Raw genomic sequence first — 26,561 nt, 5'->3', positions numbered from 1 at the left:
GTGTCTGTATGTTTTATGCATTCAAATCACTTGTGGTGTACTTTAGAATTATATTGAGCTCCACAGTATCCCAAAAACCTTGTCCATGTATTGCAAACCGAAGTCAATCTACCACATCTAGGGTATTCTTCTTTTCCCTACTGCCTTCATTTTTTCTTAGCATTATTGTCTTTTCTAGTGAACCTTGTCTTCTCATGATGTGACATAAGCACTATCATCAATTGATATCTTCAAGGGAGAAAGCAGGCCTGATTTGGTCTGGACATGTCTTTTTCGGAGTCCATGGTACATGTAAATTGAAACTTTCTTCCCACTTCACAGTGTGAATGCTTTTTCCTCCTATGAGCTTTGTCTAAATTTTACTGTACTGATACTGCTCATTTGGCCAAAAGGCCTGCCCTTGATCAATGCCACATTAAATACTTCATAATAAAAATATGTTTTTAGAACCATTTAAAAGTGTCCTTAAGTGCCATACGCCGATTTAAAAAACCATAAGCTAAATGTTTGGGAACACAACCAGATATGTGAATGACTGAAATGCAGCCCAATCCCACTGCTACTTAAAATCCATTTTTGATGGAGGTCTGGATTGTCTTACATTGGTGTCATTGGGCTTGGAATCAGGAACCTGGAAGCGTTCCATGGGGGCTACAACTTTCATGCCAAGGCTAAGAGGGTGGGAACGGGATCTCTCTGGGGTGGCAAACTCTGGCCTTGGAAGTTACTGGCAATTTGGGGGTGGGACTTGTGCAAAGGAAAATCTGAGTAGGGATCTCCCCCAGAATCCATGGTCCGCATTTGCCCTCTAAAGAGATTGCCCTTGGAAGCAGCCAGTTTATCTGTAGGGAACTACTCTCTCTAACCTGAACTCAAGCCCAACCAGGAGTTTGGCAGCCCTAGGAAAATTTCTGAAAAAGATGGCAAAGGAGGGCCAGCAACTGATAGAGGCATGGAAGCCCACACCAGGACAGTAGCAGGGGCCTACTTGGGCAAAAGGGACGACCAGTGCTCTCATCCCCCATAGTCCACTCCTTTCAGCCCCACACAAACCCAGTTCCCCCACCCCAGCTGCCACACACAGACCCAAATCCTCCACTCAGCCCCTCTCAGAACCAAAACCACCCTCAGCTGCCCCACACCGAGTACCCCAGGAACAGGCTGGCCAGCCTGCCCCATTGTTCCCTATGCTGGGAACCAACCTCCCATCAAAGAAGGGAACACAGACACACAATCATTAAGTTTAAAAAACCTTTATTTTCTCATTTTCAAATTACAAGTGGTCAACAAATCACAACATATTACACTTATTGTCCCTCATAGCACAACACAACACAATTAACTACACATCAGAGAATCTTAAACACAATTTTTTTTTTGAAATGGACAAACAGTAAAGTTTTGAACATTACAACAGGTTACATAGTGAGCGGGCACAACAGGGCATGGAAACAGAAGATGATCATAATAACTACCAGCCTAATACAACTCTCCCTCCATAAAACGACTTAATGGGGGGGAACCACTGCAACAGGGTCCAGCAGAACCTATGTCATTTCCTGTGGCTGTGCTTTCAGTTCAGACACACAAAGCTGAACTGGGCACTTCCAAGGCACTGGACAATGGTATTTCTGGAGCAGTTCTGCAGAGGTCTCCCCCCACCCCCACACCAGCCTCAGAATTTACCTGGGAACATCTGTGAGAGATCATCATTGGCCGGTGCCCATCCACCACTCTTCCCGCATCCCCCAACCATGCAAACCCAACATTAACATCAAATTTTTTTTTTTAAACATGAACATTCAATCAACTTTTAAAAAACATAAGCACAACATTTTTTTTTGTGTTTTTTTCCTTTTTTTTACATGAACAGAACATCAACTTTTAAAAAACATAATCACAACATTTTTTTGGGTTTTTTTTCCTTTTTTTTACATGAACAGAACATCAACTTTTAAAAAACATAATCACAACATTTTTTTTTGGTTTTTTTTTCCTTTTTTTTACATGAACAGAACATCAACTTTCAAAAAACAGTACAACAATTCTTCTACAATTTTTTTTACAATGATTTCATCTGATAAAAACACCTAAGCAATCCCTATCTAACCTGTTTCTCCCTCCAGTAGCAATCCATGTTTCTGGGGCATTATTTTTCATAATAAATTTGGTCCCACAGGGTATGTCTCAGTGATGGGAGATGTTTTGAATACCCTGGGGGGGGCTTTCAAATTGCTGGGTGTTTTCCCTTTGCCACTGGTTCCTAACCACCCTCCCTCTACTGGCCGGTTTTAACTGTATATACAGGGTTTTATACAGGGGAGAGCGCGATTCCAAAGGATTGGACTCATAGAGGATGCAGGCCACAAGTTGGGCTCACCTCAGTCACTCTGGAAGTCCAGTCCTGAGAAATCAAAGAGGCGAGAGTTGACCTTCAGGAAGGTCAACTGCTCGACTCTCCATGGGAGAAGGCGAGTGCGATGTGGGCCGACAATGTCGCCCGCATGTGAAAAGACGCGCTCGCTCTCCACGCTCGTCGGAGGGCATGAGAGCAGCCGCTGCGCCTCGAGGGAGAGGTCCGGCCAGACCGACTCCTTCCTGGCCCAGTAGCTGAGCGGATCGGTGGAGAGCGACTCGCAGGGCTCCGCGAGGTAGTCCCTGACCATCGCCTCCGCCGGATCCTCTCTCACGGTCCTCACGACCCCAGAGGGGACGAGGGCCCACCGGAGCATCTCCATCTCCATCGGCACTCCGGTGGTGGCCTCGGGGGGGGCCTGCGCAGAGGGGGCGTCAGAGGGACCCGCACGGCAGGGCCCCTCTTGCGTCCCCCCTGTCGACAGGCGTCCCCTCTTGGCCTGCCTGCGCCTCACCCAAGAGCAGAGCCCGTCTCTGGCTTGGGTGAGGTTCCCGTCCCGCTCGGCGAAAGTGCCCTTTATGCGCGGGTCACACATGGTCGCCAACATGTATGACTCTTCCTTAGTGAGAGGAGTTAGCCTGGCAGCTATGCCCTGCTGCAGCCTTCTCACTAATGCGCGCACCGCTGGAACAAGGTCAGCACGGGGCGCGACCCGGTCTGCAAGGGTGGCCAGATTCCTCTGGAGCGTGTGCACCAGGGGAATGACCAGACCGAGGGTCGCCGTGTCTGACGAGACCGCCACAGTGAAGTCCTTGAAGGGCTTCAGGACCTCCACTGTCTGGGTGATGGTGAGCCAATCCTCCCGGTTGAACTCACCCACCTGACTCGCACCGCGGTGCTCGGAGAGCCACGCGTGGAGTGCGGCCTGCTGCTCCACCAAGCGCTCAAGCATGGCGCAGGTGGAGTTCCAGCGAGTGCTGACGTCAGTGATCAGAGCGTGCTCTGGCACACCTGTCCTGACCTGTGTCTGGCGCAGTTCGTGCGTGGCCTTCACGCTGCGCGAGAAGTGACCCGTGAGCCTCCGACATTTCTGGACAAGTAACTGGAGTTCACGGGTCCGGGTATCCACGGGTTCCTTCGAGGAGCCCAACCCCAGCGCATCTCTCACCACTAGGTGAAGCTTGTGAGCGGCACAGTAGACGCTCTCTCGGCTCACTAGATGCGCCGCTGCCCTCATGTTCTTGCCACCGTCCGTCACCATGCATCCCACGGTGGCGGGTCCCTGGCCTATCCACTCGTCCAACTGTCTCCTTAAGGTGGCAGCGATGTTCTCCGCCGTGTGGGACACGTCGAGCACCTCGGCGTGAAGCAAGGCCTTGCAGTAGCCGGCCTGGCGGTCTCGCATCCTTCCCTGTCTAGCTGTGCTAGGCACCTCCCCCCGGCCCCCACCCAGAACCGACTCGGGTTCCCACCAGTGAGCAGTAAGCGAGAGGTACGCTTGCTGCACACTTGGGCAGGTCCAGATGTCCGATGTGAAGTGCACAGTTCTCCCGGCAACCCGGGACAGCTGTGCCTTCACATGATCCCTGGCAGCCCTGTAAAACGAGGGCACCACCGATCTGCTCAACGACGTGCGAGCAGGGACGGCGTACCAGGGAAAGCAATCTTGGAGCAGCCCTGAGAAGCCGAAGTCTTCAACTACGGAATACGGTTGCCCATCCACTGCTATCATGTTGACGATGTGGCGCGTGATGCGCCTGCTCGCCCTCCGGATCCCCTCTCTGGGCACACTAGCGCCCTGCATACCAAGCATCTCCGGGAGAGAGGCTTGGCGTCCCTTTCCTGCAGGTACCCTTGGGGGGAGAGCACCAGAGGAGCCTGCCTCCTTCTGGCTAGCTGGCGGCCGTGCGGCGCCACTCGAACCCTCCTCCCGAAGAAGCACCGCCTGGTGGTGCCTCTTCATATGGTACCTCATCCCAGACGTGGAGAGATGCCACACATCTTTGCCACGGCTGACGCGCTGCCTACAATGCAGGCACAGGGCTGCTCGGGGATCCTCCGTTGTCTGGAAGTGCTTCCAGATTTCGGAGGAAAAGGGCATCCCACGCTTCCCAGGAGAAGCGCGTTCGGGACCACCCTGCGGCACCTCCTGTGAGGTGCTCTGGCCGGACACACCGTGTCCCACTCTCGGCCGGGCAGGTGGGGATGGACGAGGCTGAAGGGGCAGAGATGTGGGCTCTTCCACCACAGTCTCTGCCTCTTCCTCCCGCGTCCTCTCCTCCTGCACAGCCGCGAGAGGCCTGCTGCTGGCCTCAGAGGAAACTGGGGTGGACCGCCCCAGGGGGGGTCTCACGGGCAGTTCCTCCAACATCCTCCGGGTTCCTGGGGTGAGCGGGAGCGCAGGGAAAGTCATGTGCTCCGCGCCCATCCCAGGAGACACCACATGCTGCCCCTCCTCCAGCAGCTGGCTCGCAACCACTGGAGGAGGAGGAGCCTCAGCAGCAGGCCCCTGCCCAGTGCCAGCCCCTGCCTCACGCACCCGGGTTGGGGGTGGCCCTCCAGCAGCTGCCTCAGGAAAGAGAGTCTTGCGAACCCTCTTCCTGTCACCAGAAGCCAGGCTGGTGAACGGCAGCAGCGCAGGGGAGGGCCTCCTCCGCTCAGATGGAGGGGCTGCCGCAGCAGTCCCCCTCCCCCTCCCCTCCTCCCCTCTAGATTTCTCCCTAGCCTTTCCCCCGGGTCCCCTCTCTGCTTTCCTCTCTGACATACTTTCCCCTCCCAAATTCAACCCTAACTAATCAGAAAAGATTTAGAAAACAAAGGTCAACTTTGTTTTCAAGACCTAACTAACCTGCTATAAATCTGTGTTTCTAGTGGCTCTGTGACTTGGAGATGAACAATCAAGTGCCTTTTTAAGCAACCCTATTTATGTCAGGGAACCTGAGCCTGCCAATCAGCTGAATTCCTCTGGAATTGAGCTGGCCCTAAACCCCAATAACAGGTGACGAAGCCTTAAACACTCACACACTAGTATGCCCGGGCCGGCCTGGCACCACCACGTGTGCCAGAGATGGGCAGTGGAACCCTAGTTATGGGGGCACTAATGGGAAGCCTATTGACAGCTATTACAAATTTTTATATATATATATATATATATATAGAATTCAAACCTAACACTCACTCACTAATGCTTTCCCTGCTGAGTCCCTATTTAGTTTTTTAAAAAAAACTAGGCTCGGTTTCCCTAATAATTATGTTGAGGGCAATTATCCACTGATCACCTACCAACTGGCCTACCTACCTAAGAGACACTATTTAGCGGGACCGATGTATCTGTGGTATGTCGGTGTGGGGTGTGGATGTGGTGTTTTGAAGATGAGCCTCCCCCCTCCCAAGCTAGCAAGAACCCACCCCCAAGGCCACCCAAATGTCAACCCGGACTCGCTCACACTAACACCAGTCCTGCAGTCCAGCGATGTTCAGGCGGTCTTGCAGCTGGTCCTCCTCTCCTCCACGATGCTGTCAAGAAAATTGGAAATGTTAGCAGAGTCAACACCACACGCCGCACACGCAACCCCAAAATTCAAGGCCCCGTTGCACAAGCCAAGTCAGCCCCCCCCCCTTAAAGGCTAGGGCCAACCAGCAGCAAAACAAAACACATCCACCCAGCAGAGCTTCTGGCCTGTGCAGGCCAGAAGCTGGCACACTCATTTTTTAGTCCTGTGAAACAGCAGTTCATGCCCACCCCACACTCAAACTTGAAAAATGAAACATGAAAGAAAGCTGGCACTGCGATCAATGCTGGCCCCCCTAACCCCCAAACAATATCCTCTTGCCCAACCAGAAAATGCCCCCCCCCCGGCCCAAGCCATAAAGACAGAGCCAAAGCATATGCTCGCAGGTAGGCACAGCAGCAGACATAAGCTCAAAAACCAAATTTAACAACAACCCTACCAGTCCACCAGTGCAGATGTCCAGCAATGTTGATCCTCCACGCAGAGATCTGCAGGCCGATGTCCACCAAGTGCAGTCCAGTCCAGAAGAGGTCCACCAACGATAAACAACCTGAATGTGAAGCAAAACAGTGAGTGCCAGGCCAGCAAACGGGAAGGGTTACCAAAGCCGGAGCAGCAGGCCTGTGTGTGGGCCGAAGGCTGGCACAGTTGATCAGGACGGAGCCTGTTGGGAATCCTTGCAAGCAGGGGACCAGACACAGAAACGCAAGCCACACCATTCCAGATTGTGGAGCACAACTGTGAGTGCCAGGCCAGCAACCAAAAAGGGTTACCTTGGCCAAAGCAGCATACCTGTGTGTGGCCCACAGGCTGGCACAGTTGATCAGGACGGAGCCTGTTGGGAATCCTTGCTAGCAGGGGACCAGACACAGAAAGGCAAGCCACACCATTACAGATTGTGAAGCACAACTGTGAGAGCCAGCCAGAAGAAAGGCTTCTGGCCTGTGTAGGCCCAAAGCTGGCACACTCTGGTTTTAATCTTAAAACAGTGGATCAAGCTTAAAGAAGGCAAGCACAACAACCAATGCTAAACCCCCCCCCCCACCATCAAAGATTGTCTGCCCAACCTGTCCCCCAGGCCATACCTGTGTGTGGCCCACAGGCTGGCACAGTTGATCAGGACGGAGCCTGTTGGGAATCCTTGCTAGCAGGGGACCAGACACAGAAAGGCAAGCCACACCATTCCAGATTGTGAAGCACAACTGTGAGAGCCAGCCAGAAGAAAGGCTTCTGGCCTGTGTAGGCCCAAAGCTGGCACACTCTGGTTTTAATCTTCAAACAGTGGATCAAGCTTAAAGAAGGCAAGCACAACAACCAATGCTGAAACCCCCCCCCCACCATCAAACATTGTCTGCCCAACCTGTCCCCCAGGCCATACCTGTGTGTGGCCCACAGGCTGGCACAGTTGATCAGGACGGAGCCTGTTGGGAATCCTTGCTAGCAGGGGACCAGACACAGAAAGGCAAGCCACACCATTCCAGATTGTGAAGCACAACTGTGAGAGCCAGCCAGAAGAAAGGCTTCTGGCCTGTGTAGGCCCAAAGCTGGCACACTCTGTTTTTAATCTTAAAACAGTGGATCAAGCTTAAAGAAGGCAAGCACAACAACCAATGCTGAAACCCCCCCCCCCACCATCAAACATTGTCTGCCCAACCTGTCCCCCAGGCCATACCTGTGTGTGGCCCACAGGCTGGCACAGTTGATCAGGACGGAGCCTGTTGGGAATCCTTGCTAGCAGGGGACCAGACACAGAAAGGCAAGCCACACCATTCCAGATTGTGAAGCACAACTGTGAGAGCCAGCCAGAAGAAAGGCTTCTGGCCTGTGTAGGCCCAAAGCTGGCACACTCTGGTTTTAATCTTCAAACAGTGGATCAAGCTTAAAGAAGGCAAGCACAACAACCAATGCTGAACCCCCCCCCCACCATCAAAGATTGTCTGCCCAACCTGTCCCCCAGGCCATACCTGTGTGTGGCCCACAGGCTGGCACAGTTGATCAGGACGGAGCCTGTTGGGAATCCTTGCTAGCAGGGGACCAGACACAGAAAGGCAAGCCACACCATTCCAGATTGTGAAGCACAACTGTGAGAGCCAGCCAGAAGAAAGGCTTCTGGCCTGTGTAGGCCCGAAGCTGGCACACTCTGGTTTTAATCTTAAAACAGTGGATCAAGCTTAAAGAAGGCAAGCACAGCAACCAATGCTGAAACCCCCCCCCCCCACCATCAAAGATTGTCTGCCCAACCTGTCCCCCAGGCCATACCTGTGTGTGGCCCACAGGCTGGCACAGTTGATCAGGACGGAGCCTGTTGGGAATCCTTGCTAGCAGGGGACCAGACACAGAAAGGCAAGCCACACCATTCCAGATTGTGAAGCACAACTGTGAGAGCCAGCCAGAAGAAAGGCTTCTGGCCTGTGTAGGCCCGAAGCTGGCACACTCTGGTTTTAATCTTCAAACAGTGGATCAAGCTTAAAGAAGGCAAGCACAACAACCAATGCTGAAACCCCCCCCCCCCACCATCAAACATTGTCTGCCCAACCTGTCCCCCAGGCCATACCTGTGTGTGGCCCACAGGCTGGCACAGTTGATCAGGACGGAGCCTGTTGGGAATCCTTGCTAGCAGGGGACCAGACACAGAAAGGCAAGCCACACCATTCCAGATTGTGAGGCACAACTGTGAGAGCCAGCCAGAAGAAAGGCTTCTGGCCTGTGTAGGCCCAAAGCTGGCACACTCTGTTTTTAATCTTAAAACAGTGGATCAAGCTTAAAGAAGGCAAGCACAACAACCAATGCTGAAACCCCCCCCCCCCCACCATCAAACATTGTCTGCCCAACCTGTCCCCCAGGCCATACCTGTGTGTGGCCCACAGGCTGGCACAGTTGATCAGGACGGAGCCTGTTGGGAATCCTTGCAAGCAGGGGACCAGACACAGAAAGGCAAGCCACACCATTCCAGATTGTGAAGCACAACTGTGAGAGCCAGCCAGAAGAAAGGCTTCTGGCCTGTGTAGGCCCAAAGCTGGCACACTCTTGTTTTAATCTTCAAACAGTGGATCAAGCTTAAAGAAGGCAAGCACAACAACCAATGCTGAAACCCCCCCCCCCCACCATCAAACATTGTCTGCCCAACCTGTCCCCCAGGCCATACCTGTGTGTGGCCCACAGGCTGGCACAGTTGATCAGGACGGAGCCTGTTGGGAATCCTTGCAAGCAGGGGACCAGACACAGAAAAGCAAGCCACACCATTCCAGATTGTGGAGCACAACTGTGAGAGCCAGCCAGAAGAAAGGCTTCTGGCCTGTGTAGGCCCAAAGCTGGCACACTCTTGTTTTAATCTTAAAACAGTGGATCAAGCTTAAAGAAGGCAAGCACAACAACCAATGCTGAAACCCCCACCCCACCATCAAACATTGTCTGCCCAACCTGTCCCCCAGGCCATGCCAAGAATAAACTGCAACACCTTTTTGCAGAGGCAGGCCACAGCAGCACATTGCCCAGCATCAAAAAAATTTACAAAAATTTTAAAAAGGCCTACCAGGTGTCCTCTCAGGATGTCCAGCACAGTTGATCCTCCAGGCAGATGTCCTCCAGGCTCCAGGTGCAGTCTCTCTTCTTCTCCTCTCTCGGTCACAGCTCAGCAGCAGCAGCAACAGAAGTGTTCCAGACAGTCTTGCTCCAAATTTAAATCCCCTGCTGCAGCCTCAGCCAAAGATTTAAATCTATTGGCTGGCATGAGAATGCAGCAGTGGGATTGGTGACTCCTAAAGTCCCCAGTCCCCTGCCTTTCCCCACCCACACTCCAAGAGCCACCCTCCTCCTGCTCCCCCTCCCCTACCTGTTAGTTTTGGCGGGAATCTCTGCTGCTTTGCAAATGCAAAGTGCAATGCAATGCTTGCACCTTGCATTTGCAAGGCAAAGCAGGATTCCCTATCCTCCTTTGCAAGAGGGGTGGGGGGTGACAGAAGGAGTGAGTGATTCACTCCTTCTCCCCCCCTCCCCTCTTCTAAGAGCCTGCAGGAAGCCTTTGCTTCCAGCAGGATTTTGCTAGCCGCTTGCTAAGGCAAACGGCTAGCAAAATCAAAATGGCGATTCTCGAATGCCGAAAGAATGCCGAAAGAATCCCGAAACGTTTCGGGTTTTTCTTTCGGCAATCCCGAAACGTTTCGGCATTCCCCGAAACGTTTCGGGATTCTTGAAGAATGCCGAAACACTTTTGTTTCGGCATTCTTTCGGCATTCAGAATGCCGAAACGCACATCCCTATTTGTGACCATACAAAACTATTTCTGAATGTTTCCCATCATAATATGCTAGTGTTTACCTGTGGACTGTATAGTTTTTACTTCACAATATAAACAGCCATGAAGACAAAGGAGCTCACTAAGAGGGAACAGTTGCCTTGTGGAATCACTGAAAATTGTGTCCATGTATTACATAGTAATGGGTAAGCTGTCCTCAAGTCCCACTAATGTCACATTTTATTATGGATTTCTTCTGCTGCTGCTGCTGCTCCTCCCCCCCTCCCCCTCCTCCAGGAAGTGCATGAGCTGTTTAGGGGGGGGGGATTTATTTAAAAAGATATAATAAATGTACAATATTTTGACTTGACTTACTTCAGTGTTTGTGGGAAATTCTTTGTTGACACCCTAGTAAGGGGTTGGTAACGTAAAAACTCTCAACATGTATGGCCTTTTCTAATAATAAGATCTATTACACATTTCTCAATTAATAGCTATTTGGATCAGTGTGCCTGTGAAGTTTCACAAAATTCTTTTTTTAAACATTTCTTGCCTCTTAACATTGTTAGATGTGCAGAGCTGTTGCATAACTAACTTAACAAAAGTCTGTCACATACTTTGTTCTTCCGTGGTTGAGCAGTATAAGAGTGAAAGCTGTCAGTGTGTTCTGATGCCTTTTGTTTTAATTTTACTATTACAATTCACCAATATGAGATGGCAGTATTGCAGTTTTTTCCCACTCAGAATGTTGATCGGCTCCTTCCAAAGACTTACACCACTAAGAAACTGTCCTTGATTTGCACCCACACCCCATTCTTTCCTATATTCCTCCAGGGCCCCAATTCCTTTGTAGGACATCTGTGCAGGAGAATTTCCTGGTGGATTATATCCTAGTTTAGTGAAATGTAGGGAACTCTGTTCCTAATGCATTTGTACTGATAGTTGCAGAGAAGGCACAGCTTCTTATGTTTGTTTTTTTTTAAATTTTTTTTTAATTTATTTTTTTAAACCAAACAAACAAACAAAAACAATGTACAGAAGTAAAATAGAACAACAACAAAGTCTTAGTGAACTATATACAATAAATGTCATGCCAATATAGTTAAAACAAAGACAACTAGCATTTTTTTTCAATTATTTGATAGTCGTTGCTTCAAATCTGAGTAACAAAAAGTAAATGCTTAGGTGGAGAGTGATTTGTATTGGAAATGAATTCAATGAATGGTAACCATTTTGCAATAAAATCAGTTTCTTTCAAATAGTGTTCATTCTGGTATAATTCGTCATGTATTTTTTCTTGTATATAGTGGTCCCATATTTTTTCTAACCATTTTTCTGCTGTGGGAACTGTCTTTGATTTCCAATGTAAAGCTAGCAAGTTCTTAGCTACAACCAAAAGGTTGCTAATTAGGTCTTTTCTTATTTGTGGAATTTCAAAAGTATCCCATACATTCAAGAATATGATCTTTGGATCAAGGGGGATTTTGTAGCCCGTTATTTCTTTTATATAACATAATATATCATTCCAAAAAGGTTCTATTCGGGGGCATTCCCACCAGCAATGTTTAAACGTTCCTATATTTCCACACTCTTTCCAGCAGAGCGGAGGATTTGTTTTAGTTATTAGTGAGAGTTTTCTTGGTGTTATGTGCCATCTGTGAATGATTTTGTAATTTTGGATTTGGGAGGTAACTGTCTTAGGTTTTAGAATGTTTGCAGTCCATATTTCTCTCCATTGTTCAGGTGTTAGCTCTATGTTGCAATCTAAGTGCCAATTTGTTTGGCATTTTAGAGTTTTAATTTGGTTGAGAGATAAAAGGATGTTGTATAGTTTAGAAATTAATCCCTTTTGTTTGAGTGATTTGGTATCAAGTAGGAGTTCAAAATCGGTTGCGTTCTTTTTAAGTAATTCTTGTATTTTTATTTGTTGTAGCATGTTTGAGAGTTGAAAATAGGTAGACCAGTGAATCTTGTGTTTTATTTTTTGTTCTAATTCTATTTTGTTTATGATTCCCTTTTTTGTTGTTATATCAATTATGCGGATCATATTTGCTTGGAGCCATATATTTTTAAAGGCTTTAGTTTGCCCTGGAGGGAACCAATGCTGTTCTATAAAAGAAGAGAATCTTGAGAATTGTGGTATAAGTTTGAATCTTGTACAATCCCAGGTATTGATTATTGATTCTAGAAAAGGGTTATTTATTTTGTGGGGTCGATCTTTTTTTGTGTTCCAAAACATATTTTGTATATTGCAATGTTTAAGTTCTGACTCCAAGATTGCGATCCAGTCAGTCTTATTTGCTGTAATTAAAATTTGTAATGTATTGAATAGTCTGGTGGCTGTCTGATAGAGTTCTAGATCAGGGTATTTAAAGCCTCCTTGCTGTTTTCTTAGCTTAAGAGTTTTAAAGGCTATTCTTGGATGTTTCTTCCCCCATAAGAATTGGTTTAATAATTGTTGCCATGATTTAATTTTCTTTTGTGGAATTGTTAACGGTATTGCCCTAAAAAAAAAGAGTAATTTTGGAAGTACAAATGACTTAATTAGGTGGTATCGTTCTAACCATGAGGGTGTAATCCTTCCCCATTTATGTAGATCTGCTTTAATTTGGTTGACTGTTTTGATGTGGTTTAGTTCCATCAGTTGGTTAAGGTTATTAGGGATGGTTATGCCTAAATATGACATTTGCTTATGGTTCCAGTGGTACTGACTAGATTGTTTGATATGTGTAACAGTGTTTGCGTGGAGAAATATTGGAAAGAGCTGTGACTTGGATTGATTGACTGTAAGGCCGGAAATTGAGCCGAATTCCAGTAGTTTATTTTGGAGTGGGTATAGAGAATCTATGGGATTTGTAATATATACAACCATGTCATCGGCAAAAAGGCTTAATTTATATTGATTGTTCTCTATGTTAATTCCTTGTATTTTGGGGTCTTCCCTAATAGCTATAGCCAACGGTTCGATAGCCAACGCAAATAAGGTTGGTGAGAGAGGACACCCTTGTCTCGTGCCTCTTTGGATTAATATTTTGTGGGATAGATGATTGTTAATTGTTATTTGGGCAGTTGCTTGTGAGTATATAGCATTTATTATTTTGAGGAATGTCTCTCCAAATCCCATGCAGTGTAAAACTTGTTTTAAGTACGATATTTCTAAAGAATCAAACGCTTTCTCTATGTCCAAAGATAGAAATATTGATTCTAATTGTTTTTTTTGACTGTGTGAAATTAAGTTGAGTGTCTTATAGATGTTATTAGTTAAATCTCTGTTTGGAATGAAACCTGATTGATCTTGGTGTATGTAATGTGTAATAAATGAATTCAACCTTTTAGTTAGTATAGCTGTAAAAATTTTATAATCTTGATTTAGTAATGAAATAGGTCTGTAAGAAGTTGTTTTAGTTGAGTCTTTACCTGGTTTAGGGATTACTATGATCGTTGCAGTGAGCCATGATGGGGGTATTTGTCCGGTATTTAAAACTGTGTTGCAAGCATGCATTAGTGGAGTAGCAATTAGTGTGGCAAACCTTTTATAAAATTCTGATGGGTAGCCATCAGGTCCTGGAGTTTTGTTATTTTTGAGTGATTTAATAACATCAAGTATTTCTTGATGTGTGATGGGGTTGTTTAAGAGTAAACGGTGTTCGTCATCCAATTGTTTTAAATTCTTGAGTGATTTTAAGAAATGTGTAATTTTCTCTTCATTTGGTATTTTAGATGAATAAAGTTGTTTATAATACTTCTTATGTTTGTGACTTCTCTGGTTTTGCATTTAATTGCAGCAAATTGAGTACTATCAATTATTTTTTAAGTGTTGGCTAGCTGATGGGGGAAAGCTTCAAGCATAAGAACCCCTGAAAACCTCTTAAACCATTACTCAAAGCGAACATAGCACACTCTTGGAAATAATGCATTCACAGAGTGTTTGGTATTATTCTAGTACTAGGATACCTGTGCGCCACAAGTAATACAGAAATTACTTGGAAACTGAGTACTTGAGGTATACAAAAAAGGATAAAAATCAAAGAGGATATATATTACCAATGTGAACATTCCTCTTGTGATATAGAGTAGTTTGTAGACTCTCCCTTCATCTGCCTTTGTATGTCGTTTCATTTGACCTAGTAAATCCGCTGTGTGAAGAGAACTGCAGATTCATTGCTCAAATCAACTGTGAATCTACATTAATGCCACCCAGTATTAGATTACAAATACGGGTTCATATGTATTATGGCAACAATCTCCTCTATTGCTATTAGGTGGGGATATATATCACTTTCATCCACAAATATGATGTAAAGTAACATTGGTTATTCATTCATATACGTTTGCCAGGGCTTCCCTCAACCATATAATAAACAAAGCGCTGTCCTCATCCAGCAATTGTCAGACAGTGTTGTGGTGTTATGTAATTGATGTATAAATATCACAGCGAGTCTGGCTGCTGAGCCTGACAGATTAGCCGAGGCAAAATAGGAGGAGCAGCATTATTTTCAGTGTGGGATTAGTTCATTGGATGCGGATTCATTTAAAGGGCAGCATAGTTAGATGCATGTAAGAGTCGCAGAGCCAATACAATTCTAGTCCCTAATCTGGTCTGAGCCACTGATATTTGTGATGTGATTTAGGATAAACTGCTTGACTGCCTCCTAGCTCAGCTGCTGCAGCCACAAAATAGCACAAAGGCCACTTCTTTTATGTAACAAATAAGAATGAAATCAAGAGGCCAGGATCTGAAGAACCACAAAAGTTATATGTTCTCATGGAGGATTTGGGCTTGTTTCTTGAGAAGGCCCCAGCATGCTGAAGAGAGCTAAAAGTCCTGAGGGGCATGCCCAAGCATCTCTTTGGATTTCAGCCTGTATGGCCAAAAAAATACATTTGTTCCTAATGAATACTGAGGTTACATAATTTTGAAGCCTGAGAATTTTTAGACTGCAGACTTCTACTTTCTAATGTCAAATTATCCTGACACCATAATACACCATTTATCTAGCTGTGCACAATTATGAAATAGTCTTTGTATAGCTGAATAAATTTGGAACTTGATCTTAAAACTCTTTTGAGGATATTTTTACCTTGTATCATAAAAAGCTGACAGTGTTAAAATTAGTGAGCTTCTCAGACTGTAGAATTTATGTTGAGTGCACAGGAAAAAGAAGAGATCTAAAGGCCATTGTTGACCTAATCCTAATTAAGGTATGGGAACAAGAAAGGGACCCAGAATTTCTATCTCTTACTAAATCACTGTACAAGCACATAAGAGTCAGAGCATTTGGGGAAATGTGAGACCAAACCACATTTTCAGGTGTATTAATGATCACAGGGAATTCTGGCATGTTCGTTAATATGTATTAAATATCACCACATCCTTTCCAGCTAGTGCAGGAGAAGACAATCACGTTCCTATCCTAGATACTGACCCAAACTTTACTTTTTTTGCGGTTGTTGGTGAGTGACCTCACATAACCTCTCTGCATGACATGCTGCCTACTCATTCATCGTTGCTTTTATCTCATCCCCATTCTCTTTTTCTGCTGTTCAGTGGAGAGAAATCCTTGCCAATTTTTATTTTCTGCAATGAAGGGCTTTTTAAAAAACAAACAAACCCAAATAGGCCTTATCAGTTTCATCTGTTTTCCTTTAAGCAGTGTCAGGATACACATTCCTGGTCCCTTCCACCAGTCCAAGGCCTTGAACAGCAGGCTGCAGGCAGAAAAACTGACTCACTGGGAGTAGCTAGGATCCCCTGAGAGCTCAGAGACATTTTGACCTTGGCTCCGGTTTGTGACCTCCTGAGGATTCATCAGAATTTAAGCCATGATTAACAATCAAGGTTTGCAGGGCAATATTCTACTTTCTAGGACCATTGAGGAACGTGCCTTACAATGCAGACGTCTCTTGAAACCTAATCTTAAGTGAAGCCAGGACCGTCATCCAGATTCGGACCTTTTGTTAACAGATATTAATCAGGTTTGCCACTCAAGTAATGCAACCATCCCACTGGGATCCAGCCTGGCACAACACCCTACCTTGTACCCATCATTTTCTTCTCCTTTCCCATAACATTTTTCAAAATCTGCCAACAGGAGCCAGGATTCTGACTCCTAGAATTTCTTCAATCACAGAGCATTTTGAATTCCCCTATGCACAGGCAGAATTCTGAAAATTTGCTCCTGTGATAGAGAGGATCCAAAAATGCCCTCAATAGATATTGAGGCAGGATGACTCTAATAGTAAATGCCCAGGAAAAATAAGATTAAAAATTGCAACCTGGAAAATGAGATTTATCTCCATTGCAGATTTTCTTTCCCCGTACAGGACAAGGCTTAGTGGTGTAAAGGTTCAGTACGATCCCCAAGATTGCTCCACCACTGAAATCACTAGACATGGCAACATCAACAACATATGCCACCGATTAGATACGGCATTGAACTGGGCAAACCTTATGGCTCCCACTCCATGACATCTGCCTTACACAGCTTTGACCAACCAAGGGGCGCAAAGATGCAGTATGAAATCTCAAGATCATCTTTCTCCTACCAAGCATCAGAACCAGACTGGAAAAGGAGCCCAAGCCTTGTATCTGATCTCTTACTGGATGAGGCTGTGATGGAAACGAGACAAGTTTCCCCTACAGATGATTACTGACTGTTCTCAGAAGAAATGATCAGGGTTGTGTGTTCTTTGGCTATTGAGATATCGTCAAAGGATCCAAAGCCCAAGGACATGGTCCTTCAGTATCTCTACTCTGGGAATATGATTAATGTAGCCTTCCCAGTAATTGAAGGCTTTGTGGAGCTCATCAATTCCATTTGTCAGAAATCAGCTTCAGTTCATGCTACTACCAAGAAATTAGAAGGGCTTTACAAGACAAGAGAGGACATTTGCAATTGTGGTTCCTATTGATCCATGAATTTGAAACGCAGAGACAGGACAAAAAGTATACAATACCCAGGACAGTGGTTAAGTCACTGGATTGGTGGATTGAAGATAACCATCTTCTAGCAGGAATGGAATTTGGGTCTCCACAACTCGAGGTCACCATAGCCACAGATGCTACAACAGTGGGTTGGGGTGTTTGCTGTGGCTCGCTCAAAAACTATGAGAGTCACTGAAACATGAAAGGAAATTACATATCAATGTCCTTGAATTGAGAGCCATTTCTTATGCCCTTATTGCATTCACAGATACCATGACAAAGAAGAGGGTACAGGTGCTGACTGACAACTGTACCGCCATGTTTTATTTAAACAAACGGGGCACCACTTCCAGAATACTCTGTGAGGAAGCAGTACTCATCTGGGAATGGGCATTAGAACGAAATGTTGCTCTGCAGGCTGTACATATACTGGGCACTGCAAATAATAATAATAATAATAACATTCGATTTATATACCGCCCTTCAGGACAACTTAATGCCCACTCAGAGCGGTTTACAAAGTGTTATTATTACCCCACAACAATCACCCTGTGAGGTGGGTGGGGCTAAGAGAGCTCAAGAGAACTGTGACTCGCCCAAGGTCACCCAGCTGGCTTTGTGGAGGAGTGGGGAATCAAACCCGGCTCTCCAGATTAGAGTCCCGTGCTCTTAACCACTACACCAAACTGGCACCAAAATGTAGTAGCAGACAAATTAAGCAGATTAAACATGGAGAATTACAAGTGATCCCTGAAAAATACATATCTGGAACAGGTGTTCAGGGATTGGGGTTAACTGGACATAGACCTATTTGCAAAAGAAGGGAACCAGAAAGCACCAAAGTTTTGCTCAAGAGGAGGTATAGGCAGGAACTCTCTGGGGGATGCGTTCCAGTTACCTTGGAAAGTACATCTCTTTTACACCTTCTATTCCCCTGATTGCCAGGACAGTCGGCAAAATACTGAGGGACAAACCAAATATAATCATGATAACGCCTTACTGGCCCTGGCAACCTTGGTTTCAATACATGATACATCTATCCAAGGGCTCTCTATTTCATTTCGGGTCAGAACCAGACCTTCTCAGAGACAACGAGATATGGTATTACTGCGACTGACAGCTTGGAACATAATAGGGCAGGAACACTTTCTGACAGAGCAGCAGAAGTAGTCCTTAATTCCAGAAGAGAAAATACTAGAAAGTATTATGCATTCAAATTGGAAAGGTTTGGCTCTTGGACCAGATAGAAAGGACTAGAATCTAGTCTAATATGTCTGAAAGTTGGGATTCAAAAGGATCTAGTCACTAGATCCTTTTGAATCCCAACTTTCAGACATATTAGAATTTTTACTAACACTCTGAGGGCCTTTCTAACTCATCAGTTAAAGTTTATTTAGCTGCCTTCCATCCTAGAATAGATGGAAAGATGTTTTTTTCGCATAGCATCTTGAAATCATTTCTAAAGGGCTTACAGAACCTATTTCCACCAGTCAAGGAAATAGTTCCTCGATGTTTCTTGCAATTAGAGGTAGGCAGACTTATGCTTCCACGTTTTGAACCTCTGGCAAGCTGCACTTTGAAATACTTACCTCTTAAAGTTCCTTTCTTGTAGCTATTACTTCCTCGAGAAGGGTGAGTGAGCTAAAAACTCTATGATCCGATCCTCCGTTTTTGAAGGTACATCAAAGCAAAGTGGTTCTGAGACCTTGTCTTAAGTTTAGACCCACGGTAGTGTACCAATTCCATTTGTCGCAAGACATAATATTACTGATATTTTCAACCAACACCTTCAACTAATTCAGAGAGAGCACTACGTACACTTGATGGGTGCAGAGCTATTTTGTTCTATTTAGATCACACAGCTACATTTAGAAAAGACCAACAGCTTTTTGTTTGTTATGCTGGCCTTAGTAAAAGGGAAGGCAGCTGCAGCCCAATCCATAGCGAGATGGGTAACATTAGCCATTAAAACATGCTACACAACAGCATACTTACCTTGCCCTTTAGAGGTGAAGGCACATTCTACAAGATCCCAGACTTCATCTGCAGCACTGATGAGTGTCCATACGTGACATCTGTAATGCAGCGACTTGGTCCTCTGCAGACACGTTTGCAAAGCACTATGCCCTGGATGTGATGGAGAGGAGAGAATCAGCATTTGGACAGGGTGCACTACACTCACTCTTCCAATAAGAGACACACCCACCTCCGGGGTAAGAAGCTTGTGAGTCTCCCAGGTGGGACTGTACAGAAGACAGACAATGAAAACAGAGTTGCGCTTACCGTAACTGTTGTTCATTGACGTCTTCTGTGCAGGCACACATATCCTCCTTCCTGCTCCGCTGTGCCTCTTCAATACTAACCTGTTGGGCCAGCGACTCAGAAGAAACTGTGAGTAAAGGGGCACTGTCTCCTAGTGGCATGCACGGTGGAGAGACATGCACCCCTAGCAGATTTTAGCTATAAAACCTCACTGATTGGCAGGTCTTCATGTGTGCAGTCCCATGTGTGCCTGCACAGAAGATGTCAATGAACAACATTTACAGTAAGTGCAACTCTGTTTTCCACCTGGACCCTCACTACTTTGAAACTTCTTCAGCTGCTCAAATAATGATGTCTGCTAATGCTAATATTATGGCTGGATTATAAGTTACAAATATTTGAGTAAATGTCTGCAGAACTGCACATGAAAGTCAGCCAGTAGAAGCGGATCATACTATTATGCCAGCATCTGCATTGTCTACCTGAAATTCTCCAAATGCAATTTAAAGACTAGTTTAGCTCTATGAATCCTGTAGGTAGTGGCAAGCTGGTTTTAAAAAAAATATTTTAGGCCTGATTTGCATTGAGTAACCTGCTTTGCTTTTAAGTTGATATGGGTCACCAAAACTGAATGTGAAGTTGTGTACAAAATGATCTGTAGGAAACTGAAATCCTTTATGCTTACCAGTGCTGAACATGGGGGATATAATATTTAATTGTTCCTTTACTGCACTTGTATTTTGTAAAATTACTAATCAGCGCTGGTGGGAAGATGCTAATACATGGTATGGGCTGCACCTGCAGAAAACAATATTTAACCACTGACTATTCTGTATGAAATTTTGATGTGCCTCTGAATCTTCCCATGATGAGCAGAGTAAGACATTTGGTCACAAAATGCCCTTTAGAGGAACAAAATCCAAAGAACCCACAAATAGTACTATGACAACAGCCCTTTATTTTATAAGCTGTGAACACTGGGAATGGCTGTTGAAGCAGTGGGAGCTTCTGGGCCTTTGTGAAAATGAGGTAATTACAAGGGGAAAACAAGGAAATTAACTGGAAACAAGTGAACATGTATGAACTAAGTGGTGCTGACAGGACAGTTTTAAGTAATTCCTAGCTGTTGCGGATAGACTGGTTGGATTTTCTCTGTTAGAAGAATGGCAACAAAAATGCCTGCTACGCTGAGCCAATGGGATAGCTGGTAGCAGTAGGATGAGTGAGGGGGAGATTAGGTGTGATGACATTTGCCTGAAAACATCCATCCTGGGCACCTCTCCTGTTCCATTACGTAGGGAAGATAACAAGGACCTTCTTTGTACATCGTCTCCTTATTCCTCCTTATCTCCGTCCCTTGAGAGTATGTGCCAAGAAACTATAGTCACAAGGTTGGTGGAGGGATACCTGGTGTTCATAGATAGTGAGCAGGGGGCTGAGGTTATCATTCTCAGCACTAGAAATATAGCGATCTGCCTTCATTCTGAATAAATATGGGTTGATCTGGGAGGTTGTGTAGAACAGACTCTAATTACTGTATGTGTTTGAAGATGGGGATAAAATCATTTCAGTGAAATGTAATAAAGTTTCTACTTAAAATGTTCACATTAGGAATAATACTAAAGGGTAGGATGAAAATTCTAAACAAACTTTAATAAGTTTTCTTCTGGCATTTATCAGAATGTTACATATGTTTAGTTGTCATAAAAGACTGTTATTTGAGCATATACAAAAGTATCGCTAATGGAAAGCCTGCTTTAACAGAACAAATACATTATAGATGGTAATTCTGAAGAAAGTGTACAGGTAGGACCCCCCCCCCCAAATAGGTATATTAAATGTTTCTGTTTTAGTGCTTATTTTAAACTAGTATATAAAATGCTATTGCTCCTATCAAGAACAGCCAACACAGATAACCCCTCAGAATGGTAATGCCAGTTTTAATTTTATTTCATAGGTATTTCTGAACACATGTAATTCATAAATTTCTGTTTGTTCTCTGGCCAGTATAATTTGCAATAAACTGATCTTTTAATTTTTGTTCTCCTTAGCTCCTCATTAAGAAGTGTGTCATCTGGATCTTCGAGACCTTCCAAAGTGTGTTTGGTGTGTGGGGATGAAGCATCTGGATGCCATTATGGAGTAGTTACTTGTGGCAGCTGTAAAGTATTCTTCAAGAGAGCAGTGGAAGGTAAATCTTCATGTGGGTCCTTATTTTATATTCTTTTTAAATACAGTACTTTCATTGCATGCTTCATAGTGCCTTCAGCATGAAAAAATTACTGCATGACTTAAAAAGGTGTATGCGGCCCTGCTTTATGTGGAGAACACCTGGTCATGGTATGTTGTATGCCTTTAAGCTTTAATATGAAGTCACATCCAAAATTCCAAGTTATTTTAAATCCTGATTTCTGTTACACATAAAAGTAAAGAATTCTCTGTAGCCACAAATAAACATGCCCAAACCTTTCATGAGCTGGAGGGGAATTCTGGGTAGAGGCAAGCAGATGAAGCATCCAACTGTGCTTCAGAAATCCATAAATAATAACATATGTAGCTGAAAGCTAATTTATGTGTAATAGTTATATAACCATGAACTCACCCATTCAAGGTTTATAAGCATTTTCACTCTCCTTTTGAAAAAAAAGGTGAATGCCTGAAGAGCAGTGCAATTTTAATTCAAGATGCCTGGATTTCGTGCCTGAAAATTAGTGATTACAAACTACTCAAACACCGAGAGAGAACAAGGCATCTGAAACACAACCGCTTTAAACAATACACCTCTAGCTCCGTCTCCCCACCCGAAAACAATCTGTACTCTATATTCTCTGCTTTTTTTCTAAACTAGTCAACATCCTGGCCGTGTTTGGCATTCCAGGCTCTTTATCCAGACCATTTCCATGACTACTTAGTCATTCCATATATCCATTTCTGTTCTTGATCTCAATCAGACATTTTGCAATCTTGTGTCCTCCACTAAAGTAGAGCAGTCGAAGCCACTCCTCTATGCATAATGCTTATAAATGCTTATAAAATTGGATGCTTATAAAAGTGGGCAAAACTGAGTGGGCAGGTTTGCAAGCTTTATGTGGTGATGGCACTTCCAGTGAGCTTAATAGGTTTTCAACAGAGCTGGCTATCAGAAGTAGTACATAAGGTGGCTACTCCGAAAATGTGATACATGGTTTTTCTGGAGAAAACCATGTCTGGTAGACATCAAAGCGGTATAGTGGGAAGGAGGGGGTGAAGTTTATATAGGGTTATTAGAGCCCTCATGCACGTCAGTGAAAAATACAAGATTTGAGTCCAGTGGCACCTTAAAGACCAACAAAATTTCTGGGGTGTAAACTTCCAAGAGTCAAGCTCCCTTTGCTAGATACAAGTACGAATGTAGATCCCCGAGCCCTTATATCCCAGCCAGAAGGTGGGAGGGGTGTTGCAAAAAAGGGAGCCAAGATGCAGAGGTACAATGCAAAAATGTAATCAGCTTGATTAGAGCAGGGGAGGAAATGGAGAAAATTAACATTTGTAGTGAGATAAGAACCCTATGTTCAAACAGTATCACATTATAATCTCCCCTTGAAGCTTCTCTGTTTCAGGACTGCCACTCTTAGGTCAGCAGTGGAATGTCCTGGATGATTAAAAAGGTTTCCACTGTTTCTGAGTTGTGATTTACTATTTGTTCTCTTTATAATCCTCCACACACGCGTGTGAGTGGGCACACACCTGTAATCCTCTGTTTTTCCAGTGAATGGTTCTGTTTAATAATTGTTTGCAGTTGATCTTACAAAGTTTGCACTAAGCAATGTTGTTTATTTATTTATAATATTTATATCGTACTTTGTTAAAAATGCTCCAAGCGAACTCTTATAAAAAATGAAAAATGAATCAAAGTTTTGTTTTGCAAGAATACTTACAGTATAATATTACAGGCAGCATGTGACTGCCATGGCAAACAGCAACCTTGTACTGTAACAGTGCATCCTAAGCAGAGTTGCACCCCCCCCCAAGTCTATCAAAGTTGGTGGGCTTAGAAGGGTGTAACCCTACTTAGGATGGCATTGTGTGTGTCCAGGATATTGGATTCACTCATTAGCTGTAGACTGGGGGCGGGGGGAGGGTGCTTGTACCTATGACATTAAACAACATATTTTATTTTACTATGAGTAACTAGGTGATAAATAAGGAGGAAACACATGGCTGCTGCATTTAAGGGCAGCTTATATGGCTTCCATAGCATCTAATTTTGTCCTTTTTATGGCTTGGTTCAGATATTCCAAGTCATGGTTAAGCAGCCTTAATTATTCTTCGGTGTAAGAGTTGAATTGACAAAGCATTGTTTGTAATCAGACAGCAAACTGAAATAAGAAATGATGGTTTGAAGTATGCCAGCTATGGTTTGGCATGGCATTTGAACAGAGAAACCACCATTATGGCTATTAATTCCATCTCTATAATGTAGCAGTGTCTAGGAGTGGAGTGAATATCTGAAATTGCGTGCTGAGAAAATGAATGACAAGGAACTTTAATCCAAGTTTTTTGCTGCAGAACATTTGAAGCTGAACCATGATTTGTTTTGGTGTCATGTCTGAATTAAACCATGTATAATTTGTGCATGCAGATGTCTCTCTCTGCAGGTCAAAGGGGAGGCAAAAGCTTTCTTTTCATTTTAACTTAAGGATTTTGAACTAAATGTAACTGGAAAGTCATTTTATTTAATTATTGCTTTCCATAGACTCTGCCTACACTACTCTTGGTGAATGGATCTCAAAAGTCCACATAATGATATTTACAGCACAAGCCTGAGGCCTACTGGGCCACTGGTGGCTGCACATCCACATAACTGCTGCGCTGCTGAGGTACAGAAGTGGCAAAGGCTCAGCCAGTATGTAGGCCATGATCCCCATGGCCTGCTGACACCACTTCCTGCTCCTGTTTTTCGTGTCACTGTGCGAGAAGGGGTGGGACGATATGGTGGTGGCCCCCCTGGAGGACAAAGAGAGAGCCATGGCTCATCAGGAGATGAGCTGTGCTTACTGGTGGGAAGGCCTCCTGATTGCCTGGCTGTATCACCAGGGGTGACCCTGGGATGTGCCCCAGGCCAGCCCTGTAGGCAATGAGGAAGAGGAACCTGTGGCTGCATAAGCTGCAGCTGCAAGCTGCCCAAGCAGCCCCTAAATGTGTGCCTGACTCTCATGTGTGACTATCAACAGATCCCCAAGTTGGCCCATGGATGCTGCTGCCAATGCAGCCAGGCTAGCCATGCACTCATGGCCCCACATCCCATTCGAGTCCGGACACCATAGCATCCACCCCCAGATTCACCTATCTCAGCCACCCATGGTTCCCCTCCATGTCCTCTGCCAGTGTTGCCCCGCCTCTCTCAGAGAATATGGCATCTGCCTGCAGCACATGGTCCCCGTGGACACCAGCTCCAAGGACCCACTGTTGCCCAGAGTCTGGAAGACAGCAGTGCCCACTGCTGCAGTTTGTCGTAATGGGGTCATACCTCCAAGATGGGTCACCACTTAAGTGGAGATCACCAGTGTGCAGAGCTCTTTCGGGGAGAACCAAGTGGTCAGATCAGGAACCTGTGTCGCCTCCCCTCCCCCTCACCCCAATAACCTCCTGTGTCTGATCCTCCAGCACCAGGATCGTCTGGTACATTGGCCAGCTCCATTGGTCTGGCTCCCCACTCAGCCTGGGGGGCTGCACCCAGGGCCTGCGGTGGCTTGGCCCCCTGCTCAGAGGCCCCCCTGCTCATGTCACCTGATGGCTCTGGAGTGACATGCTTGCCAGGGAGGAGCAAGAGAGTAATGAGGTTGCTAGTGGCCTGCAAAGGGGGGCAGGCCTTGTCCCCAGATGCCTTGTCCGCCCCGGTCAGAACCTTGATGCCAAGGCCAGCCACAATGACAGGAAGGATCACCACTTGTATGACCGCCTTTGCCCCAGGCAACCCCTCCTGCACTGCCCACTTGTACAGGGTTTCCTCAACTATGAGGGCACAAACTTGCTTCTGAGCTGATCTGAAGGAGTCATTTCAGCACTTCATGGTGGTCAGCTCCATCTGCATGGCATACCTCAGGGCTGACCTTTGGTCCACCATGATGCGTCAAAAGGCCCAATGCCGACTGGTGGCCAAGATGCCTCTGGCTGTTGCAAGGACAGTACTGACATGTTCCACCACCAGAAGTGCCTTTTCAGTCTCAGTCCAGTTCAGCAGCTGTTAGCCACTAATCCCACCAGAGCACTCTGTGGCCATGCTGCCCCCAGACAGAGGAATGCTGAGGCAAAGCCACGGAGCATGAGAAAGCCCCATGAGAGACACCCCCCATCCACCTCTAGTCAGCAAATTGCAGGATGGACCCAGAGCAGCTGGAAGCCACTCCCCACCCCCGCCAGGATTGTACTGTTAGTATATATTTGATTTAGTTATTAAGGAGATGGTGCTTATGTATGATGTTTGAACTGATTTATAGCATTAAATCATTTTACAGTTGAGTCTATGAAGTCCTTATGTGTGAAGTAAGCAATGCATTCTGTAACGAAGTTCAGATCATGTAATAACTGGGAAATTTTAAATGTAAATATTTGCACACTTTTTTTTAAACAAAGTATGCGATCTCAAAAGATGGATTTCAAAAGGCTTATTGGATCTGCCATTGTTTTATTGCATTCTGGCATGTATTATTTTTGCCTGCATCATTTATTAGTGCAGACTTTACATTATGTTTCCCTCTGCTCTCCTATTCATTCAGCAGTGATGGAACCACTAATTTTCCATTAGAGACTGGAGTTTCTTTAATTCATTTTCTCAAGGTCAGTGTCCCCTTGGAATTCAACATTGCCTAATTCAGAATCTGTATTTTTTCAAATACTTTTCTCCACCCCAATATTTCCCAAAATGGCAAAATAACATTATAATCTCTAATTATGGGAGGACACAAATGACGTCAGAAATAATTTAACAAGTTATCAATATAACATTACACTGCTATTTACTGTTTCTAGTCACTAGATTTTAAACTTTTCTTTTGGGCAATGTTGTGAAGCAGTATTCTGCTGATCCATTGTCCATCTTCTTGTGCAGTCCCACATGGGACTGCGCATGCGCAGGTCTATTGATTGGCAAAGTTCTTTAAAGCTAAAGTCCACTAGGGGGTGCATGTTTCTACAGCACACATGTACAGCATTTCCCGCTGTGCTTGCCACTGGGAGGCAGCGCCCCTTACTCTCAGTTCCTTCTTCACCTCTGGCCAGGAAGGTTCTCTC

At 45.1% G+C, this 26,561-nt stretch overlaps 1 protein-coding gene across 3 annotated transcripts in view; it reads left to right on the top strand.

Moving 5' to 3' along the window:
* NR3C2 (nuclear receptor subfamily 3 group C member 2) overlaps nt 1-26,561 on the top strand; it is a 208,972-nt gene that overhangs the window by 98,221 nt on the left and 84,190 nt on the right. For 2 of the 3 annotated variants that reach the window (XM_054989700.1, XM_054989699.1), the window contains one exon: nt 21,341-21,492. In XM_054989700.1, the coding sequence (XP_054845675.1) occupies nt 21,341-21,492 (152 nt within the window). The remainder of the gene's footprint in view (nt 1-21,340; nt 21,493-26,561) is intronic. The other variant, XM_054989701.1, reaches the window with a different exon arrangement.

This window comes from Eublepharis macularius, chromosome 10 (genome assembly GCF_028583425.1).
Source record: "Eublepharis macularius isolate TG4126 chromosome 10, MPM_Emac_v1.0, whole genome shotgun sequence".
Lineage (NCBI taxonomy): Eukaryota > Metazoa > Chordata > Lepidosauria > Squamata > Eublepharidae > Eublepharis > Eublepharis macularius.
The sequence above is the reverse complement of the archived record's forward strand: the minus strand, read 5'-3'. Positions and strand labels throughout refer to the sequence as shown.